The sequence below is a fragment of the Podarcis melisellensis genome, assembly GCF_964234715.1.
Source record: "Podarcis melisellensis genome assembly, chromosome: 4".
Classification (NCBI taxonomy): Eukaryota; Metazoa; Chordata; class Lepidosauria; order Squamata; family Lacertidae; genus Podarcis; species Podarcis melisellensis.
In genome coordinates this window covers 71,771,793-71,796,285 of record NC_138531.1, presented here as the reverse complement: position 1 = coordinate 71,796,285, position 24,493 = coordinate 71,771,793, and the positions used below count along the sequence as shown (strand labels likewise).

The following is a 24,493-nucleotide window of genomic DNA, read 5'->3' as shown; positions in this document are numbered from 1 at the left end:
CTCCCTGTGCATGAGATTGGGCAGGCAACCGCCCCAATTTCCCTTCGCAATGAGAAAAATATGCGTGTTTTCAGAGTGCGGGCATCAGGGGAAATCCGATGTGCTGTATAGAATCTAACTTTGAAAAAAGCGAAACTTCACACTAGTATTGAATTTCTGGAAGGGGCAAAATCTAAGCGCCTCTTTCAGCTATGGCCGGTTAGCTCAGTTGGTTAGAGCGTGGTGCTAATAACGCCAAGGTCGCGGGTTCGATCCCCGTACGGGCCAGCTAACTTTTCTTTCCTACTCTGGGGGCAAACATTAGTTTTATAGATACAGTTGCTTTATTTTTATATTTATTCATGGAAATTTCCCCATAGGCTTTACTTTGTTCTCCAGGACGGTCTCTGCCCTGCAGTTGGCTTCTGCACAGTATGTATAAATAAAGTCTCTTCCTTCTGCATCATGTCTCCAATGCACTAAAATGGTTTCTCTTTTAATGGTTTGCTTTGTGCGCCCCTAATAAATTGCATTAGAAAGCCTGGAGGTAAGAGGACTCCTTTGCATCCCTTTCCTCTAGAAAGACGGGAAACATTTTTAAAAGGGAAAAAAAGAATCAACAACTGGAAACAAAAGGTGGTTACTGTATCAGCTTTCTATCCTGCTTTCTTAAGACCAGAAAACAAGGTGAAAACTTTTGCCGTGACTCGGATTCGAACCGAGGTTGCTGCGGCCACAACGCAGAGTACTAACCACTATACGATCACGGCGCGCCACCGCTGAGCTGGAAAATTTCTCATGAAAAAGCGTACTTGAAAACGATTAGCAGCGAGAGATGCAGTCTTTAACATTTCGCTGCAGGTTGTAATTAAATTGTTTAATACTGTTCATTAAGCAAAGTAAAAGCCTCTTTCTGATTCGTTAACTACCCGCATTCCTTCTGTGTTTTTTTTTGTCTTGGTCCTGTTAACCTTTGTGTTCTGCATGCATTTATACTATTTGGAAATCTTTTTCTTCTGATGACAGCCTATATAGTTTTACTTCTGTAGAAGTATAAAGGTATCGGATGGTTTCTCACACATATGTTACCATTTTAGCCTAGATAGAAGCCCACCCATTGCTCTGACATCTCTCCTGCCTCTTCCTTATTCAGAAAACGTAAAGAAAGAAACTAGATAGTAAGATTTAATAAATATGTTGCATGTTAATGGTGGGGAATATTTTAGTTTCCTCTCAACCCTTCCTGCAGTTGAATTAAGCCCCTGATGTCACAGGCTAGCTTTCTTAATCCATAACTACCGTAATACAACACCTAGTTGCATGGTATTTATTGAAACTTTTGCTTTTTCTTATTTAAAAACACTTTTCAATGGACCTAGTCTAGTTTATATAGAAAATTTAACAGGTACCTTAAAATAGAAGGAATCTTTGCTGGGGGCTTTCTGTAGTAGAATCTTTTTGGTGACACTCAGGAAACTGAGTAAAACAAAATCAGGGAAGCCAAAAAAGAATCTTAAATATTAACAACTTAATGTAGGGAATAACATTTAAGGCCATTGAGCACATATTTTTTTTACATCATTTTTTGAAAGCAACAGATATGAAGAAAAGCAGAATTCCCCCTAGGGAGCATACTACAACATGCTGCAAAACACACTCAGCCTGCTTTCTTAAAAGTTGTTCTCGGATTACCTATAGCTGTGTACAGCAGTGTGTTTTCCAACTTTCACAGAACCTAAAAGTTAATATAGAGCCACCACTTAAGATGCATTTTGGATGAGTGGATACATCTGCACCCACCCTCACAGAGCAGAGATCTTATGGCAAATAAAAGCGCTATTTGTTTTGGTGTGTCTGCGCCTTCAAAAATAAATGCCTATTGAAGTTACCGCTGCTGTTTGAGAAGGTAGTCAAATCCCAACTTGGGAGAAAGGCAGGATATAAATATATTAAATGCATAATTTTGAATATTGCTTAGGGTCATCCATGTGCCAGATGAATCAAAACCTAAGCAGGTGCCTTTTCAAAACACTGGTCTGGTTCGAAATTCCACAAAAACAGAACTGTTAGAAGAGTGAAATTTAAGTTTTGCTTTTGAATATGAGGTACAATAGTGGGCAGCCTGACTGATAACTTTCAAAATATATTATATATATATACATGAATTTATATAAACAATGAAGTTATACAGTGACGGAAATCCAGCCGTCATGAGATGGTGATTAGCATAGAAAAATGACACAGAAAGCCAGCTATATTTTCATGATGGTAAGAGCAGCTCCTCTGTCTGCCCTTCTCCGATTTATTCTCCTTTTGTTCTCTCCAGCCGCATGGCCGTTTGCCAATCTCATGTTACCTCATCCGGTCAAGCTTTTATTGCACCCATCGCCATATAAGGTCATTACATTCCAATACATTGTAAAGCTCAGAGTGCTGGTCGCGAGGTCCGGAGGTACCCTGCAGTATTTACAAGCCTCTGCCATGGCTTTATGACTCCCACAATACAGAGTAAGTGTCCTGTGAAGGATGCATGAGCAAATGAAGTTATCTGGGTGGTTCTCAAGTGTCTTGAGTTCTGAGATGTCCTTGAGGAGCTGGGTTGGATCAGGATGAGGGGTGGGATGAATTACCTGCTCACAAGCCCAGGGAGGAACCTACCAGGCTGACAAGAGCAACATCAGGGTCCTAAGAACCATCACAGCAATGTGCGTGCAAGACCACCGATGAGGAATCCAATCCTGGGAATGACCCCATGTTCACATTGCCTTTGTATTTTGTATAGAATAATAAACCACTTGCCAGAAAACATAGCTCCCTAAAACCTGAAAGAAAAATGACCAGCACACAGGTTTGTAGCCTCAGCTGCTTTATTCAGTTTCACAGTAAAGGATGTAAAGTTCTGCCGGCAAACAGAACATTAAAGTCAACAGCATTTTGTATGAGCACTAAATAAGTTATTAGGTTCTGTAGATTTGAAGGCTGTGCAGGAGGGAGAATGGAAGACATGGAAAAATTCAAGGGGAAAAATTCCCCTTTTAAACCAGGGGTTTTAAATGATTGGGGTCGGGAGAAATCTTGGAAGAAATTGGAAACGCTGTTGTGCAAAACTTGAGCAATATTTTCAAATAGTTACAGCCAACTAACACTAGTGCAATTGTTCTGATTCAAGATTCCAAAGGTAGCAATGTAAACAATCATAGCATTGCTACTGCATTGGAGGACTTATCAAGCAACACGCTTAGCACATGATACTGGGAACTTTCAAATGTTGTTGGAGGCAGAATATCATGAAGGATTCGGTCAAATCTACAAAACATGGCAGCCTTTGGAATTTCTCTGACTCTTCCAGCTTCTCCATTGCCGCAGATTCCTCCATTTTCTGCACTGGGTGAAAAACTGAGGAACAATTGACAACACACAGAAACACAGAACTAACTTTTGCACAAAAGAGCTGATCCATTTTGGGAAACCCATAAAGCTCGGCAAATATCCCATGTATGTTTACTCAGAAGTGCTCCAATGAGATCTAGCGGGTTTACTCCCAAGTGTGTGCATAGTATAGTGCAGAATATACTACTGAAAATTTTAAATCCAGAGGGGAGTTTATTTGTGGCCTTCTGTATGTTGTTGGGCACTAACTCTCATCAGCCCTAGCCAGCATGGCTAACAGATCATGAATGTTACAGCCCTGCTGCTAGGTTTCTAGTAAGGGAGACCACTGAAGGTTTTGCCAAAAACAAACCAACCACTTAAAATTCTAAGGAAGCACACTCCAGCTCAGTTATAAAAACCGCATTGTGACCTTCGCTACAATGCAAGTAGAAGACCATCACACCATAGGTATAGAGCCATTTCCACATGTAAAATCTAAGCCTTGGTGTTTAAGAAAAGCCTTTCATGACAAGGTGCAGGTGCAGTAAACCTGAGATCAGAGAAGCCTTTCTTCATAAATCTGATGTGACAGAAGTATGTTTTGCTCTTTTTAAGACATTCTCAGCTGACATTCTTTTATCACCACACATCCCTACAGTACATTCTGCCAACCCAGACAGGATCAATTTGAATTGAGGCTTTGGGGCAGTGGTGTAGCGTGGGTTGTCAGCACTCGGGGCAAGGCAAGTAATTTGTGTCCCCTAACCCGTGGATTTGCGCCCCCTAACCCGTGGATTTGCGTCCCCTAACCCTAACCCCCAGATGTTGTGCCCGGTGCAGCCGGCCCCCCCTGCACCCCCCACGCTACGCCACTGCTTTGGGGGCCTTTTGGGCTGAAAAGTGGTATAAAAATAAGCTTTCTACGGTCGTTTTCCAGTGTCACTAGGCTCACTTTTAGGTTTGGAATGAATCACTTGCAAATGTTAATACGAAACAGAACTGAAAATCGAAATGTATGCATTCTATTCCATGCAGCTTTTTCATTTTATTTACAAAATGTGGGAAATACAAAGAGGGCACGACTTCTAAAATTGGTCCAAGCTGTCACTGCTCAACTGCTCTTAGCCATGCTTCTGAAACTGTGGAAACTCCTCCCTTGGACAAGGTTAAGGCTTCTTGAGGGCAAAGGCTGAAAAAAAAAATCATCCAGCAAGTGAGAAATGTTACTTACTCTGTGCATCTGCTGGGAAAATGTTCAAAAAACTTGCACATGTTCAAATATGTAGGAACAAAGGAAGCTGCCCAAGACAATATCAGACTCTTGGTCAATCTTACTCAGTATTGTATGACAATGACTGACAGAGGCTAGTCTCCAGAGTTTCACACACAAAAGGATTCCCTCTTCCCTACAGGAGAAACCAGGGATTGAACTTCCGGATGCAAAGGATCCGCTTCGCTAGTGAGCTACGGCCCTTTCCCAAACGTAATGCACTGTGCTTTATATAAGGGAATTTATGCAGTACTGTCTGTGAACGCATATTACAGGAACCTCAACTGGTGATCTAGTGACAGGAAACCACTGTCCAAATTTCTTTTACACTGTTCCCATTGCAAAATATTCCCCATCATATTACTCATTCGAGAAATTATTGCAGATCAAAAGGACAAGCTTTAAAATACATGACCCCATGGGACACAAAGTGGATTTAAAGAGAAAGCAACTCTTAGCTGCTGAAATGGGCTCAGATAGCCTATAAAAGAATCATGCCAATCAGGAGGGTAAATCAAAGGAGGTTCCTGGAAAAACAGCTTTGGGCCTAAACCTTAGGAGCTGGTGCAGAGTTTTAGGGCAGTGTGTGCCGACCACATTTTGAGCGCATTTCACCTTGTTGGCCTGCCTCTGCACCAAGCCTGTTGCATTTTCAGCAGTGTATCATACCGGTACAAATGGTCAAGTGATCCTCCCACCAAGAAACTGCTAATGGAGCAGCTTGTGGCTTTTAAAATGGATATTTACACATAACAAAATCGAAACACTATTTCTAAGGCACATGATAAAGAGAATAAGTAGATAAAAAAACTAACTGCCACACAATGGCAGCTTGATGAGCAAGCAGGCAGGAGTTTGTGTCCTTCCTTCGTGGCTGGCTGAGGGCAGGCGACGCAGCTGGTCAGGGCACCCAGTCTTTTGGATGGCGCAAAACTTCTAGGATTTCAGCTTCCCTGGAATTCTCTGGGGGAGAATGCATGTATTCCCACCTGCAGACAATTTTAAAATTACAAACATACAATTACTTTCAGCTGGAGAGCAGGATGCATGCTCTCTTTCATACTACTTTTGATATCCCAATGGGTGTCTATGTGATCTTGATTCACTAGAGAGGAGAGGAGGGGAGGGGGGTGTCCACCAATTTCCCCCTCTCCCTGCAGCCTGTGGCACTCAACCCCGCCTAATTCAGCTCCCAAGAGTTGGGGGACCCTGTAGAATAGCCAGGAAGACACGTAAGTAAAGCAGTAAGAACTCCCTGAGAAAAGGTCTACCTGTATGTAAAGCAGGACTTTTGAATATCCTTAATCTCTTCCTCATACTAGATAAGTATCCAAACCACCCTCCCTTATGGTAGCAGCATCTCTCTCTCCACAACAGGAAAATATGCAGATGGAGGGACTCGGGGGGGGGGGGGAGGCTGTTGGCCACAAACCCAGGTGAGCCCTCATCAGACCCTGAGGTAGTCTAGGGCAGTGTTTCCCAACCTTGGGTCTCCAGCTGTTTTTGCACTACAACTCCCATCATCCCTAGCTAGGAAGACCAGTGGTCAGGAATGATGGGAACTGTAGTCCAAAAGCAGCTGGAGACCCAGGGTTGGGAAACACTGGTCTAGGGGAAGCAGAGCTTCTGATACTGGCCAGACACTCGGCGTGTTCTTCATTTAAGCATCAAATCCAGAGGAGCAGAACAAAAACAGTAGCTGGATACTTTCCAATGGAAAGGCAAGTTGTTTCTTATTGGTAGCAATATCCCCAACCAGCCAGCTGAGTTCCCCAAAATTAAAAATCTGAGGAACTACTGAGTTCAGGTTCAAAACATGGAAAAAGACCCAGCTGATGGCACTCCCTCACAGTTGCCCATTCATTAAGCACCCAGCAGCAGCAAATATCTATCTATCCCCACCTCTCTCGGGTCTCTCCAGATTGAAGCGTTCTTCTCACAGTGGCAAGGACATTCTTCACCTAGTGTTGGCTTAGTGCGCATGGAAATATGGATTCTGAGAAAGCTAATTACTGCTACTTATTGCACAAAGCTAGCTAGCACACATTTGGAGCTGGACTCTCTTTAAACTCACTGCAATGAAATCTTGTTTGCAATTAAAAAGCAACAAAACTTGTTAGTTTCCTATCAAGCAACAGCTGAAAAGTTCTGTTTAGAAGTTGAGATTATGCTCTTACCTGGCAGTGAGTGGCAAAGACATAAGAATGCTTTCAATCCTAGATCCTGGTGTTGCAAGTCCAAACTTAGTACCTCTGTCATAAACAAGATTGAATTCCACATACCTGTGGGAGAACACAGGGGAGAAAGAGAGACTTTTGTCTGTTTCCTTAAACTGTGTTACTAATTCTGGCTTTGCTAATTACAAGTAAAGGAAAGAAGTTCTGCAGGAAATTCTACTCCAGTACCTGGCCAGGGAAATCCTGCATAAAAGCCTTAGCCTTCATGATTTTACCAAGCACTTTCCACATATTTTCAGGTCGAACTTCATTATAAGCTAAAAAAAAAAAGTAACCCAGAGTCCAAGGATCTTAAGCTGAATTCTGAAAGTCGATGCTTGCAGAGAAACTTGGAATAAATCCAGCCATGCACATAGGTTAGCAACATTGCTAGTAAAATAACTGCTCAATTGCTTGGCTCAGAAACAAAAGAGCATCAGTGTGAGACCTACTTCAGCATTTGTGCAACAATCAATGGTCAGTATTGTCTCCCTGAACAAAATAGGAAACACAGAAAAACTTTTATTTTTGCAAGAAAGAGGAAGACGGGCTTCCAAATAAGCTGTCTGAATGGACTGTCAAATGAACATACACCTTCAAGTCCAGTCACAGTAGACTGAAAATTACATTTGAGTCCTAGGCATAATTTTGCCATTCCAACACATGAACCAACCACAGAAGCCTTCCCAGCTCTACAGCAGCATCCTTATCCCATATGCTAATCCCCTCCCAGGGCCACAATCTCAACTGGTCACAGGTCTCCTGCCACCTTCTCTAGTTGCTACCTTAGAGTATAAGCCATTGTCTTTGAAGGAGGACAGAAAATGAATGCTTAGTAACATTTTAAAAGTTGGAAACGGCAAGTTTTTCGTGTGTCTCAAATTAAAGGAGAGAAAGTATGGAAGCCAAACAAAAATACAGTGGTACCTCGGGTTAAGAACTTAATTCGTTCTGGAGGTCTGATCTTAACCTGAAGCACCACTTTAGCTAATGGGGCCTCCTGCTGCTCCCACGCCACTGGAGCACGATTTCTGTTCTCATCCTGAAGCAAAGTTCTTAACCTGAAGCACTATTTCTGGGTTAGCGGAGTCTGTAATCTGAAGCGTCTGTAACCTGAAGCATCTGTGTTGGTGACACATCATTTTGCAAACACAATAAAACCCCTTTCTAGTGCCGGCAGGAGTGTGGGGAGCGTTTGCACGACACACATACACACTGCAGCCAACACACTAATGTGTCACGGCACACAGTTTGGAAAGCTCTGTTATAGGATACAGCCAGAGTCACATTGACTGCAATTTCAAAATGTGCACAGCAGAGAACTCTCTATCTTAAAGACCAGTCACAATGAATGGGGAAAAGAGGGGTTATAATGGTTAGCTTGTTGCTCCTTATCTCAGTGCAAGGAAAACCAGAACTCAACTACCCTGATCCCAGCCTCTACATGGTTTATCAGAAGACACGAAGCAGCCCCTGTGTTTTTCCCCTTCAAGCAACGCCCTGATCTCACAAAACCAGAACCATGCTCCAAGGCTGTCTTTAGAATCGAAAGATAATCAGACATAGTCAGCACTTGGAATTTCAAATGCTGCAACAAGATTGTTCAGAAACTGTCATTAGTTTGTGGATACAAGTATGCTGATAGAGTTCAGTTGGCGGGGACATATTTATCTTGCCAACAGGGAAACAAATTCAATGTCTTCCAATTAAGTTCTGGGCACAACTCAACAGGCTGGCAATTAGAAGCCTGGTAGAGCTTCAGATGATGAAGAAAATAGAATACCACTGACTTAGGACAAAGAGACACGAAGAAGGTTCTTGGTTACTTCAAATGTATTAAACTGACATTTTATGAAAAGGGGGCAAAAAGGTTTTGGATTAGCCGTCTTGCTGATCAACTGGCGAGCAAAAGAGCACCCCTTCCCCATGGTTTGAAGCCTTCCAAAGCTCACCTCCCTCTGCGGATCTGCTGCCACAATTTTTCCTCTGGTGAGAATGTGTCATGGCAGTGCTTCTTCACAATGGGAACATAGCAAGGCACAATGGCTTTGGCACAACTCTGCACAAACTGAAAGACCTCTTCTTTTGAAGGCGAGTCCAGGTCATCAAAAAATATGCCTCCAATCCCTCGTCGTTCTCCTCGGTGCTCGATATAAAAATAATCATCACACCTACAACCATGAATGTTAGGCACAAAAAATTTGGTTATATCAGCAGATTTTGAAATACATCACTATATACAGCCTTGTGTGGGGCACAGCTGCATAACTGTGGGGAGGGGAGGGGAGGGAGGGAGGGAAGAGAGTCAATTCTCTCTGGTCCCATTCAGTTCTTAACGACATCAAGAGTACAGACATTGGCTGAGCAGCCCTGTTTAGGGAAGTTTTTAATGTCTCATGTTTAATTGCATTTTTAATATTCTGTTGGGAGCCACACAGCCAGATGGGCGGGGTATAAATAAATTATTATTATTATTACTATTATTATTATTAGATAGAGGACAACTTTAAAACTACAGGACAAAAGCTCCAAGGTGATAGTTTCTTCCTTCCTCAAGGAAAATTTGATTAGGGCTTTCAACATACCATTTCTTAAACTTGGGGTACAGCTCTGGATTATGCCGATCACAGGCTTCCTTCAGAGTTTTGTGGAAATGAACGGCGTCATCTTTGTCCAAGTAAGTTGGAGTGAGGTCTGTTCCACCACCAAACCACCACTGTGTCGTACCTAAGGGCAAAAAACCCCCCCAAGAACTACATAATTATTTTACCCATAAGAAAGTTATTAGATATATTTGAGCTGTTTCCAACGCTCCAGAACCTGAACTCCACTTCCTCCCCTCACTGCCATGCCCATAAAATCTGCTCTGGAGGGCCCTGCAACCCCTTAGAGCTGATTTTGAGGGTGTACAGGAGGCTGCAGCAGACAGGAATGTTCTGCAAGCATAAGTCTCTAACTCATCACTTTTTACATTTACTCTCGTAATATATGAATAATCACATACATTTACTTACTGACTCATCTGTAATATACACACACAAATATATATATATATATATATATATATATATATATATATATATATATATATATATATATGCTTTCGTAGATTTTCACGGGTACAGGAATGCAGGTTTTGGTGTCCTCGGGTGTCTTCCCGTGTAAAAGTTGGGGTGTCTAGGCGACGTTTCGACGAGGTCTCACTCGTCATCTTCAGGTTGGTGCTTTCGGCTTCTTGTTACTGGAACAGAGCAGGATCTCAGTGTTTGAGTTCCTATAAATACTGTTGAGGGGGTGTGGTGTATAGCCTCCAATGTTCTGGGCAGAGAGGAAGTTCCCAGAGAGGGCTTCCTCTCTGCCCAGAACATTGGAGGCTATACACCACACCCCCTCAACAGTATTTATAGGAACTCAAACACTGAGATCCTGCTCTGTTCCAGTAACAAGAAGCCGAAAGCACCAACCTGAAGATGACAAGTGAGACCTCGTCGAAACGTCGCCTAGACACCCCAACTTTTACACGGGAAGACACCCGAGGACACCAAAACCTGCATATATATATATATATATATATATATATATATATATATATATAGTGAACTTAAGGCAACTGGCTGCATTATATTTGCCAATACATCTGAGGAAAATTTTGAAGGATAGTTGAGAAAATTGATTACATATAAGGCACTTATTTTAACTTCTGCACTCTCCCAGGCTTATGGATGAGAGAAATTCTTTTTAAAAGTAATAAAAACCAAGTTTATATACAGAAGGCAGGTTGACACTACTGTTCCTTGGTCACAGAATACATATCAGAACATCCTGCAAAACCAGGGATTAAAGCATCTGAAATGCTTCCTAAAATAGTTGTGGAAAACTGAAGAGTCCATTGTACAGTGGTGCCTCGCATGACGAAATCGTCTTGCGGTTTTTTCGTCTTGCGAAGCACAGCTATTAGCAGCTTAGCAGCTATTAGCGGCTTTTAGAAAAAGGGAAAAAACTTGCAAGAAGCAAGCCCATAGGGAAATTCGTTTAGCGAAGCGACGCAAAAACCGAAAAACCCTTGCGCGTTTTTCGTTTTGCGAGGCATTCGTCTTGCGGGGCACCACTGTAAAGAGAAATGCTCAGCTATTTTTAGGATGCTATGACAAGCAGATTCCTAGGTTAATTGGTAAAATTCATGTTCCTTGAGAAAGTCATCCCACTGGGAATAAAGGAGATAAATTTGCTACCTACATCTTCTCGATCTTCTTTTCTCCCTCCTGCTGACTTCTCTAATAGGCCATGGCTGTAGAGATCTGTTATACATGCCACAGATCATCTTGTTTAGGCAAGCAGAGGTTAAGGAGGGCAATTCTCAATCTCTTACTGCAGCATAAGAATTCTCCCTTTTAAAGGTGGGCTCCATTATTTTTTCACTCACATATAATTCAGACACTCCTGGTTCATTACTGTTCTTACCATCGGCCTCCTCAATTTCAAAGTATCTGTAGTTGAAGTGTATGGTGGGGACGTGAGGGTTCTTTGGATGAATAACGGAGCTGACTCCCATAGCACAAAAAGGCAGTTTTCCTATAAGGCAAAATAAAGGAAGTCTGTGCCAACAAAGAAAACACCATCCTGCTCTGAAAACAAAACAATTTTTTCTAATCGTGCTTCCAATTCTGCATCATGCATCCCAGAAGCAATGTGCACGGACCCACAACTGGAGCTCTTATGCACCTATAGCAGAGCCTGAGCCTTGCATCGTGCCTGAGCCCTGCCTCAGCTTGCCCTGTATGCAGCCTGAAGCCTGCCTTGCTTTGCTCCCATTCAGAGCCTGGCCTTGGGCAGACCCAGATTTCCAGAGCAACATGCCTTACCACTTTTGCCCTTCAGGGTTTTCCCTCTGCTTCTCATCTGTTGAGCTGCTTCTTCAGAAAGGTGTCCAAAAACAACAGATACATTAACTCCGGCCTTCTCAAAGACTTCTCCATTCTGTAGTACGCAGCTGATGCCTCCCCCACCTGTTAAAACAAGAAGCAGGATTTCATTTCACTACCAATCAGTTTGAAATTAGTGTACACCATTTGTAAAGACACCTGTTCATATAGTTATCCAAACCTAGGCAGTTTGGTAGCTTGGCTCTTCAGAACAGGAAAAGGCAGCACTCAAACTACAGAGGAGGGGCCAGGTGGGACTGGACACTTTTACACTTTGTTGATGATTTTGCTAAAACTGGTGGCAGTCAGAATGTTGAGTTAAATTGATGTTAAAGTCTTCCTTTCATCCATGCCCCTCAATCATGGGAGCAGTGGGATAAACTGTGCAATGATAAAACTTTCAATAATTACCTTGAAGCATGAAAAATTCACAGAAGTATTATTTCAATTAAACTTCAATCAAGTTGGGATGAATTACCACTACATGGAGAGACGGCTACTAATGATCTGAAGCTTGTAAGGAACAGTCACCGACCATGTTCGCAGGTCACAATACACAAGTTGGCAGCATATTATGGTTTTAGAAATAAGCAGCATGCTTGTGCCCAGTCAGATTATTCCTTTTTCACCCTGCCCCAGGCACAAGAAGAAGAAACAACCCAGGAAATCATCATTAAGAGTGGCTTTCTATACTGCCCCAAACAAGGAGAATCCTGGTCTGCTGCCTCCTAACAAACCAGCATTTATAAGCCAACAACAAACTATGGGTTAAGTCTGGTTTGCTAAAGAGCAACAAACCTGGGTTTGGACATCACAGGAAGTCAAGCTTAATTGCAGCTTCCTGGCATGCAGGAAGGAAGAGTGAAGCAGGAGTAATTGGGCAGTGGCTTCCATTATGCTGCTGGTTCCCAATGTAAGCCAATAACCTTGGCTTATTGTGATGTGTGAACAAAACTACGATCTGTTACTAAGCAGAACTATAGTCAGAACTACCTTCCACCTCATTAAGCAGAAAGAAAATCAACCAATTAAGTTTTTCTTAATTTTTTCCAAAAAAAAAATCAAAGTGATATTTTTATAAAGCTTCCTCTCAAAAATGATGTGCATTAAGACAAAAAGTAGACCTGATAGTTTTTTTCTGGTTTTAAAGATGCAGTGTTCTCCGATATTTGTAAAGAGCAGATAGGACCTCAGTGGGACCCTCCTTTCTTATCTGCTTCACTCCACGCACCCTGCATGCCACACTGGTCTCAGTCGTACAAAACCCTCCCTTGAAATCAACCGCACTCATCTTCAGAAGTCAACTGCCCATTAAACACAAATCATTTAAGGGTATTTTGCCTCTAAAAAATGGTATAGTTCAATTAACTGTGCAACTTTGACTTTCACAACTCTTCTGCTTCTGTTAGGTAACATTTTGTTCCTGATCTGGTAATTCAGAAGCAAATATGGTTAACAGGAGAAAACTGAGAGGCATTTATTAACAGCCCCTGAAGCCCTGGGCACAAAGTCATAAACAGAAACTGTTCAAAGGTTAGGTACGCTTATATTAATTACATATTAAAAATTCTAAGATTAAATTTTTTACAACTCCAATTATCAATCTAAGGCACGCACTTCCCAGATGTCTACCCGTCTTCCCTAAAGGACGTCCCTCTCATAAAGAGACTTATATGAACATACAGTCCAGATCCCATACACAAAAGATGGACTAAAAAAGTCCCAAATATAAGATATTCTAATCTTCCCACCCCTTCCAATCTGCAACTTCCTTATGTTAGGCATTTTCAGTGTATGTACACAAAGACCACACTCTCTTATGCTCCAAAATAAGCTATGTTGGATGGATTCAAATTCACCCATAAACACAGTGATGTCTTCAATCACCAAAATTGCGACAGATCCGCTGAAAAGTGTCAAAAAGCAATTAATCCTCACTTTAAAAACTTCCTGCTACAGCTCACACTTACTATAGCGGTGTCAAAACACAGCCAAACATGACATTGTGGCAGTTACACACATATATACAGGCACCCCTAAAACTCACATGGCCCATACTCAGGTGTAGGTAACACAGGTTACATATCCTTTACCCTTGCACTAGTTTATTGCAATCACATTCCAAGTCACCAGCTCTTTGGGTGAAGAAGGGAGTCAAATCCAAACTAGCTATTCTGCTTTTGTTTTGAAAAGTGTTGCTCAAGCAGTGCTTGCAATCCTGTACACACTTGTGAGAAAGTAACCTTGTGGTTATTTCCCCATGAGTAACCTTGTGGTTGACCTTACAGCAGAACCAAGTCCCTTGAGTACAGTGGTGACTATTCTGCATCAATGAGGCTGCAAACCTAACCCTGCTTACTTAAGGAAGAAACCCCCACTGAATTCAGCAGGGCTTATTTTCTGTGTAGAGGTGGTCAGAACTGACTGCCTTTAAGGAGAGGGTGTTTTGATGTGATGCTTTTATCCTAGATGATTTCACTGAGATCCCTGCATGGCAGGGGTTTGAACTGTGGGTGACCCTCGGGATCCCTTCCATCCATAGCTGTCAACCTTCTCTTTTTTTGCACGAAATTCCCTTATTCCAGCGCCGTTTCCCGCTGCTATCCCGGATTGTTAGATATCCCGTAGACTGTCCCCGGGACAGGTGACGCTGCTGATCCCTTATTTTCAAATCTGAAAGTTGACAGCTATGCTTCCAGCTCTACGATTTCAGCGATCCGTTTGCTTTAACAGATCATATAAATTCTATCGAATTGTTATTACTTTCTACGCTTTTTTGGTTCAAGCCATCTTGAGAGCCCTTGCCAGGAGGGGAAAAAAAAGTCAATGACAACAATAATTCCGAGAGCCCGAAGTGCACGTGTAGGACGTGCACTTCCGTGCGTGTGCTCGGCACCCCCCTCCGGAACTTGGGTCACCTTCCTTCCTCTCCCAGCGGTCCACGGTGAACTGGGCGCCGCGGTCGACCTGGGCCAGGGCGCTGCACACCTGGCTCTGCGTCTCCATGATGAGCAGCTCCATGCGGCTCCGCATGGCCCCGCGGCGGTCGCGCAGCTCGCCCAGCCCGCTCACCGGCGGCGCCATGAAGCGCTCGCAGCGCAGCGCCAGCTCGTCGTCGCCCTCCGCCTCCCGGCCGCCGCCGCCACCAGCCAGCTGCCCCCGCCGCCGCTCCATCTCGGCCCGCCGGGCCAGCCCCAGCCCGGCCAGCACCGCCGCCGCCGCCGCGCCCCAGCCCAGTCTCTCAGCCCAGCGGGAAGCTTCCGGCGGCGCCCCGCAGCCGCCTGCCCACAAGCTCCTCCTGCAGCAGCAGCGCGGCCCGGCGCGCAGCGACATGCCCCGGGCGCCCGCGGCGCAAACTCCGCGCACCAGCAGCGACATGGCGAGCAAGCGCGAAGCTCGGCCACCGCCTGCTTCTCGCCGCCCGGACTACAAGGAAGAGGCGCACACGCCCCCTCGCCTCGGGAAAGGGGCGGGGGGAAGCAAGCAAACAATCCCGAGCAAAGGCTCCTGGGGAACGTAGTTCGGCGCTCCGTCGTGGGCGTCGCCGCCGGGAGGCAGCCAGACTACAACTCCCAAGCTAGCTCCGGAATGGGCGTCCGAGCGGGGAAGCGCCTGCTTTGCGCAACGCGGCAGGCAGGGCAGCACGTAGGGCGCGTTGTTGGTCGCGCGGGCTGTCAACGCGGGCGCTGAGCAAACTGAACTAAGCCGCCCTGTGATCGTCGGAGGAAGCGCGGCATAGAAGTTCAATAAATCACAATAGTAAAACGCGCCCGCAGCCCTGGGTCGCGTTTCTCTTAACGTGAGAGCGTCGGATCACGATGCATCAAGAGGTTCAGTCCTAAGCACTCGTGGAGTAAAGCCAGACGAAGGAATACCTAGTCCTGGTATATTTATCAGTTTGGCACCTCCTCGGCAGTGGGGCGTCTTGCACTAGCGCTGCCTGAAGCGGTTGCTTCATCACCCCACCTGGTGGGTGGACTGACTGCAGTAGGTGGCCGAACTGATTATAAATGGCCAACTCAGTCTTGGAGAAGAGGTGGTGCTTTGTGATGTTGCCTTCACTGGCCTCTCTTACTTTCCTTGTGATAGGAATTTTGAGTTCTTACATATATGTTAAATGTTCATAAGTGTACCAACCAAGCACGTACATAGATCAGCACAGGAAGACCGACCTAGAACCATTTTTGATTCCCAAACTGACCAAATATTTTCTCTACAAGGTCAAAGGAAAATGGAAAAGCCTCCCCAATGTCTTTCCCTTCACAAATCCTGTCTTAAGGGCAGTGGCGTAGCGTGGGTTGTCAGCACCCGGGGCAAGGCAAGTAATTTGCGCCCCCTAACCCATGGATTTGCGCCCCCTAACCCCCAGATGTTGCGCCCGGTGCAGCCGGCCCCCCTGCACCCCCCACGCTATGCCACTGCTTAAGGGTATGTCTGTGTTTGAATAGGGTGTGAGCCTGTGACATGGCCAAGGAACTACCGTAAGTATTTATCATTACAAAAGAATGGCCAGGCTCTTCAGGCAATCCAATCTAGTAAGCAGGGTATCCAATCAAGTAACCTGCCAGACAGGAGATAAACAACGACAGGAGAAAAACCACATTCAAATTTCTGTTTTAGACAGAAATTTAGAAGGCGCCTGATGAATCTCTGTTGGCAGTGGATTTCATAGAACTAGGCCAACAACACTAAAGACTTGGTTTCTTGTTGCTGTTGCTGAACCGCACTTAAAGCTCATCCAGACTTCCCTTTGTGCCTTGTTTCTAGGCATAGGTCCACAGTTTAAAGCTCCATGTCCAAGTAAAGACAGTTCTGAAAAATAATTTTGAAAACAATTCTGTGGGAAACCTGAATTGCCATTTGTTCTGATTCAGTGTTAAAGAGTGGGTTTTCCTGGGGAAAGACACAGATCGGATAAGTGCGGACCTGTGCCTAGAAAGCATGGTGCAAAAACTAAGTGTGGATGAGCTCTAACTCAGGGAACAACTAATGAAACTCTTGCAGTTAATCTTAGTGACTGAGGTGGCATATGAGGGTTTAAGTGGTCCCTGAGGTATGCTGGACTGAAGTTGTTTAGGGCTTTGTAAACTAATACAAGGACCTTGAACCTCGCCCAGTAGTAGATGGGCAGCCAGTGCAGATGTTTAAACAATGCTGTCACATGTACTCTGACAGCAGGCTGGCCTCTGTGCTCCACACCAGCTGGAGCTTCTGAACCAGCCCCAAAGGCAACCACACACAGAGTGGTTATAAGCTTTCTTTAGTCACAGAGAAAGCTTAGGCCTCCAGTGAGAGAGAGCCAGTGTGGTGTAGTGGTTAAGAGCGGTAGTCTTGTAATCTGGGGAACCGGGTTCGAGTCTCCGCTCCTCCACATGCAGCTGCTGGGTGACCTTGGGCCAGTCACACTTCTGTGAAGTCTCTCAGCCCCACTCACCTCACAGAGTGTTTGTTGTGGGGGAGGAAGGGAAAGGAGAATGTTAGCCGCTTTGAGACTCCTGAAGGGGAGTGAAAGGCGGGATATCAAATCCAAACTCTTCTTCAGTGACATATCCAGGGGTACCTGCAAGCTTGACAAAGGGTAAAATATACATTTTATAAACAAACAAGAGACTGGAAAATCAGAAGTTTCTGTAAATCCACAGCTGCCCTTCTCCTTCCATTGTCTAGATTTGCCAGTGTAAGTCTATGTCCTTCGAAGCAACTCATAGCTAATTCAAGGATGCAGTCAGCCTTGTGCACTCTACAAAAATGCAAAAACTTGAGAGTGCTGCAACATAAATTCTCCAGTAGGTGGCAGCAATTAACTTGGGTGTACGCTGCAAATGCTTCTGCCATCTGGAAGGCAGGAGGAAATTACCGTAGTATTCCAACCAGCAGGTATCAGCAGAGAAGGTCCTGTAGCTGCTTTCAATGTCTAGACTCACTCTTTCTTTCTTTCTTTCTTTCTTTCTTTCTTTCTTTCTTTCTTTCTTTCTTTCTTTCTTTCTTTCTCTCTCTCTCTCTCTTTCTTTCTTTCTTCTACTCCAAAAATATTTCTGTGACAAAAAAATTCAAAAGGTCAAATTCCATAATATTGCAAGGGAAGACATAGACATAATCTGCTCTTCCCTTGAAACCAGTTTCAGGAGCGTCTGCCTGTCTATGTCGAGACTATTTCTGAAGCATCAGCCAATCCCGAGGGAAGCAGAATCCCAGCTCCTAGAATGGCTCACACACTTATAGCCTTAGTAGGGATTACAGAAGGATGACCCCACTTATTAGCAGTTTCAACCAACAGGAATTGCAGCCTAGGATTTCCCCCATAAGGTTAGCAAATCTCTGCTAATCTCTCTTCAGGATTAAGTACAACTGTAGTTCAGCTCTTAGATCTAGTGGCAACAAGACCACCAGGTCACCCTCTATACCCACCAAATGGGTATAGAACATTCAGAACATGCTGAACCAGGGTGTTCCAGGTGCAGGGAGCAGCTGAGCCAGCCAAGGATCCAGTGGATCCCAAGCTAGTCTCATCACTGTGACATGATGGCATTGGGCCTGATCGCTGCATCACCTCCAGGCTGGCACGGCACATTATGGCTGGTGTGTGTGGCAGGGCCATTGTTGCATCTGCAACCCTGCCCATCCAGTAAGTCCCAATGCTCCCCAGCAGGCTTTTGGATTGCTGCCTTCTCCTTTCTTGTCCAGAGTTGCCCCTGCGCTCCCAGTGACACTTGTGCTCAGGCTGAAACAGGCTGTTACGGAGGGCAGTTGGCAAAGAGCCCAGCTCCAAACACAAGAGTTTGGAGTCCCTATATTGCTTTGGAAGACTGTCATTCATTCAGTTGCTATGTTTTTGTAGCCATCCATCAACTCTCTTATACAAATATTACATGAACCAAATTCCTGGAAGCTTCTGTCACGTTATAATGGGCAACGTCACTTTATGTAAATTGCTTTGGATAGAATCTTTGCTCATTCTTTTGCATAGCAAAACTTTCCATCCATGGCTTAAATTTGATGCTAAGGATTTTAGTCCAATGCAGACTAGGCCAGATATCATCATTTAGCTAAATTATATATTTGGCATGCATGGCTATGTAATGCAAGGCTATATGCAAGAAGATATGAGATGAGAGATCTGGCTCTGAAGAATTTAGAAAATTGGATGTACTGGACCGATGTCTCACCTCAGTAATGAGGGCCAACAAACTGAAGCTCAATCCAGGTAAGACTTTTCTGGAAATGCCAGAAAGAAAAAGGAACTTTCATCCATATATGATGGAATGTAAGCAGATTGTGACTTTTTCCCCTGTGGAAAGGTATCGGAGATACTATAAGAGAAAGTGCAGGATGAAGTCTGCAAATAATAGCAACAATAATGCTATTAAACCATTCATACAGGTCTCTCAACGTGGGGCTTTTAAGCAGGAACTGCCAGAACCCCAGTCAGGGCTCGACTGTAGTTCCTCAGAGGCTCCCAGAAGAAGTCCTCCTCAGGAGAAAGGCTATACCTCAGGTACAGCCCTTTACTAATGAAAATTAGTAAATAGGCACTCCACCTGAGTATGAGGGGCCTGGGTTGCCTCTTGAGGCAGAGAACTATTTCTGGGCACCTCTTACTCCAAGATGGAGCTATCAGGTGGCAATTCTGGTAGTCTCTCCCTCGAGCCCAAGCTAGATCATTGGTATGGGCTGCTCCTGGAAGTCACTAGTCTCTGGAGAAGGAATTTTCCAGTGGGCAAAGGGAGTTGGGCATGATATCCACACTCTTTTCAGTTTTAATAGCAACAACAGTCTGTTTGACATCACAGAATATGGCTTTTAAATAGCGAGCAATGGTATTATGTAGATTTAGAAAAAAACGCTGTCGCAAATAGTACAATGTCACTCCAAGACAGATGGGGTTGTTTGAACAGCTGCCTAAAGGAGATAGGGTTTTCCATGAGTACGGTTTGTTGTTAGCACATTGCAGTTGTGTCTAGATGTTGCAATTTATGACCTACATGAAAATCATGATAAGCTTCAGGGCCTATGCTTCCTTTTTGTTCTCTCAGCTACATTTAGGCATTCAAGATATATTTTTCAATTAAACTTTCAGAAGGCAACACAGCCATTTCTAATCCTTTGCCCTGAAATCCACCATAGGGGAAAGCTTTTCACATAGTCTTACGTTAATAGTCCATAAATACAATGGCCTCAATTTTTTCTAAAGTTTGCAAATGTCATGGCTTGGCACATCACATTTAATATATATATATATATATATATCACAGTCATAATTCTTAGGAATAAAGTGTGTATTGAGCTTGAATCATAAACTGGAGCCGTTCTCATGGAAAGAAAGGTGGAAAATTAAGTAACACACCAATGTATTTGTTCAAATGTTGCTCACATAAGTTAACCAAAAAATGCCACAGCTGTTGTATTATTTTTTGCATCTCCTTCCCTAATTAAAGGGGTAATGGAATAAAAACTTGACTGAAAAGACGCTATCATGGGTGACCTTACTTCTGAAGATGGAGGCAGCCCCAAAGGTCTTTGCTTGGAAGATCAATACAGAGCAAGTTCACATGGGGAAGTTACTGCAAAAGATACATAAATAAGTGGATCTGGAACAAAATGTTACAGTATATCCCACCAACCAGTACAGGAAGTCCTCTTGGCCAAGGCCCCAGACAGCTGGGAATAAAATGTTCATGTTCAGGACTCTGGAGAGGATGAGCTGTAACAAGTGTAAAGATAATAATAATAATTTATTATTTATACCCCGCCCATCTGGCTGGGTTTCCCCAGCCAGTTACGAAAGAGGACACTTCCCGCACCTCCCCTGCTGTTCTATATAGACCTAGTGGCTCAGTCAGCCCCAAATTGACATAGATAGATTGAAAGACAGTGTGCTATAGTGGTCAGAGTGCCTGAGAGACCAGGGTTCAAAATCCCCACTTGGCCATGAAGCTCTTTGGGTGACCTTGGGCTGCTCAGCCTAACCTACCTCACAGGGTTGTGTTGTTGGGGTTTTTTGGGGGGCGTTGATTGAGGAGAGGGAGTACCATGTTAAGCTACCTTGAGCTCCTTGGGAAAACAGGTTGGTTATAAATGCAATAAATAAATAAAACAAATATATGTATATATAATATTTAGGTATTGATAGGTGTGTGTGTGTGTGTGTGTGTGTGTGTTGGAGAGTGTGAAGGGGGGAAAGCCCATTTCAGTTTCTTTTCTCTCAAAACATCCCTGTACTGTACCATCATCATCATCATCATCATTATTATTTATTAACTTGATATCATGCTCTTCCTTCCAAAGGAGCCCAGGGCAGCAAACACAGAAGCGATAAAACAATGAAAACATCTAAAAACAATTCCGATACAGAGACAGACTTGGCAAGATGTCTATCTAAAAGGCTTGTTGAAATCCTCTTTTGGAAAGCTAATTTTATCGTGTGGTTGGGGACATTTTTTTTTACTTTGTAACTTCCACATACACACACACAACTACAATCTCCCTCCATCATGCCTTCTGTGACCTAGAATCATAGAATCATAGAGTTGGAAGAGACCACAAGGGCCATCGAGTCCAACCCCCTGCCAAGCAGGAAACACCATCAGAGCACTCCTGACATATGGTTGTCAAGCCTCTGCTTAAAGACCTCCAAAGAAGGAGACTCCACCACACTCCTTGGCAGCAAATTCCACTGTCAAACAGCTCTTACTGTCAGGAAGTTCTTCCTAATGTTTAGGTGGAATCTTCTTTCTTGTAGTTTGGATCCATTGCTCCGTGTCCGCTTCTCTGGAGCAGCAGAAAACAACCTTTCTCCCTCCTCTATGTGACATCCTTTTATAAGAAGGACCTGCCAGGGACTTGAGTAGGTTGGTACTCTTTTCCTTCCCTTTCTATTTTGTCTTCTAATTCCACATACAGCTAGTCGCTGGATCTTCCCTCAACCCTGCAATAGGACAGCATGCTTCACTCAACTGGGGGAAGCAGGCTAGCTTGGGGGTGACACCGCAGTAGCCCATGGAGCAGACGCAGCTCTCTCCTCCAATACCTTTCTCCCACTTGCTCACGGGTTTTCTTGCCTGCTGCTCACCACCCACTGAGACAAATGCTGCAATGCCAGCATGGGCATGGGCATGCATGATGTACCCTGGAGTCCCATCACTTGATCTGACTGCTTCTTTGACTCCTTGCTCAGTCTGGGGCCTTTCCCAATGGCGCTGTCTGTGATGCATTGGGAGAAAGAGAGGTGAAATGCACAAGGCAACCCATAAGTTGTTAAGGTTTGCTGTTGCCACCCCAGGGGAGTGGGAATGGCTCCGGAGGAATGGCAAGGTTGGGTGGATTGCTGCTTTACACTGCTATGTGTTTACTTTATGGGTGGGCAGGTACAATCAGATTTCTTCAGAAGCCTGTTTGCGGTCTCTATTTCCTGTTCGGCCATGCATTGGACTGAGAAAACCATAGATCTGACGCAGCATAAACAAAGTCCCATGCTTTTGCAAACAATCTGAAATCTCTGAAGCAAAACCAAAGAGTGTTGCTACTCATAATCTCTTCTGGTATATGGTGCCTTCCAGAATTGTTGTGTCGACTAGTTAACTGATTTTTCTTTAAAGAATTTCTATTTCACTTTATAATATATGTCAAATGGAGAACAATTATAACAACAGATGAGAAACAAAACGATAAAACAGACATGCGGAATGAGTGCGGTTGTGCATGAGTTAAAATAACAAAGTCCAAGTAAAGACTATTAATGTTATCAGATCATCAGGTATAGTTCCTGATTTGCCCGGCTAGTGATGAGGGTTTCCTTGAAAACGATGGTTCCACTATATATTTCATAAAAGAATGCCGAATCATATAAAAAGATTCAGGAAGTTGTAGTCGAAATATAAAATTATGAGTAGTTTCTTGGGAAGGAGGAGGGTTTGGCTTTTATCTCATTCATTAAATTCCTTTCATACTTGTTCTATTTCTTTGGAGCTGTGGGAGTTGGAAAACTTCCTCAATGTGTCAGCGTATATTATTGAACTTCCTGTTTGTGCAGGAAGTCAAAAGAACAGTGATCTGGTCCAATGAAGGTGGCCAAAACGGGCCTCGCCTTGATCAAAAGACAGGATGTTTGTAATGATAGCGTGGAATGTTTTGCTGTCCTTGTGTGTGACTCTTCTGTCTCTTCTCCCTTTCAACTTGAGCCAAGTCTCACTCGTGGTCCTTCCACCATCTTATCTGCCACTTTCATATGGGCACAATTTTTGGCTGTCAGACGGGGAGACACCAGAGAGGTAATTCAAATGGAATAGAATTACCTGGGCTCAGATATCTGCACTGGTTGCCAATTTGCTAGGGAGGCAAGTTCAAAGTGTTACTATTCATATGTCAAGACCTTAGCAACTTGGGACCAGATTACCTGCAAGTTTGCCTTATTCCATGTATGCCCACTAGATCCCTTTGATCTGTGCAACTGGCCCTGTTACAGGTGCTGCAATATACCCCTTCTGCATTTGTAAGAAATCAATCTTTGAGTGTGGCAGCATCTAAACTCTGAAACTTCCTGTCTTATTGGCACGAGGCACCTTCACTGTACTCTTTTCGGTGCCTGCTAAAAACATTTTTGTTTTAACCAGAATCTTTTGTACTAGGAATTATAGATGAAGAAATACCAAAGGACGTGTTAGATCTGGAAGGTTATAACAATGCTTTTGGTTGGCACGCATATTTGTGGTATGACAAAGCTAAGATAAACAAGGCCTTTAAGAACCATATTGTCAGAAAAGCAGTGTTTAATGTCTGGACAAAATACAAAGACATATTGGAAAATAAAACTCCAAGGTGGCTCTCACCCTTGGAAGCTAAGGCTTGGAAAAGACCCAATATGGAAGCCTATTGGCCAAAATATTGGGAACTGTTAGAAAAAGATGGGGATAATTGGAAATTGCAGAGTATGGAGAAAATGAAGGATAAAGTGCGAGACTGGTTACATTACGCTCAGATTAAGGAAATCTTTAAAAGTGACAAAAAGCTAGGATTCCAGGTGGAGAAATCGAAGTTGGAAACAGAACTGTTAGAACCTAAGACTAAGGTACTTTCAAGAATGTATAATTTGCTGCTGAAATGGAATACGCAAGACGAAACGGTTAAGTCGGCTATGATAAAATGGGCACAGGACATTGGACATAACATTATGTTTGAGGACTGGGAAAGGTTGTGGACCACTGGGTTGAATTTCACTGCATGTAATGCTTTGAAAGAAAATGTAATGAAAATGATATACAGATGGTACATGACCCCAGTTAAACTTGCCAAAATATACCATTCGTCTGATAATAAATGTTGGAAATGTAAAGAAAATGAAGGAACATTCTTCCACCTCTGGTGGACTTACCCTAAAGTGAAGGCCTTCTGGGAAATGATATATAATGAGTTGAAAAAGGTGTTTAAATATACCTTTACCAAGAAACCAGAGGCCTTTCTTCTGGGCATAGTAGACCAGAAGGTGTTAAAGAAAGACAGAACATTTTTCATGTATGCAACAACAGCAGCAAGGATACTACTCGCTAAGAACTGGAAAACTCAAGATCTACCCACACTGGAAGAATGGCAGATGCAACTGATGGACTATATGCAACTGGCGGAGATGACTGGCAGAATCCGAGACCTGGGAGAAGAGAGGATTGAAGAAGATTGGAAGAAATTCAAGATTTACCTGCAGAAATATTGTGATTTAGTGGAATGTTAAGAAGGATGCTTGG

General features: G+C 43.7%; 1 protein-coding gene across 1 annotated transcript; it reads right to left on the bottom strand.

Annotated features, from left to right (window-relative positions):
• Window positions 1–4,351: 4,351 nt before the first annotated feature.
• On the bottom strand, window positions 4,352–15,188 carry CPOX (coproporphyrinogen oxidase). The gene is made up of 7 exons (XM_081908834.1): window positions 14,678–15,188; window positions 11,700–11,843; window positions 11,299–11,409; window positions 9,423–9,564; window positions 8,790–9,008; window positions 6,799–6,903; window positions 4,352–5,610 (listed from the first exon to the last, which is right to left on the bottom strand). The coding sequence occupies exons 1-7, from the start codon at window positions 15,135–15,137 to the stop codon at window positions 5,523–5,525; spliced, it is 1,269 nt and encodes a 422-aa protein (XP_081764960.1). The 5' UTR covers window positions 15,138–15,188; the 3' UTR covers window positions 4,352–5,522.
• Window positions 15,189–24,493: the final 9,305 nt, after the last annotated feature.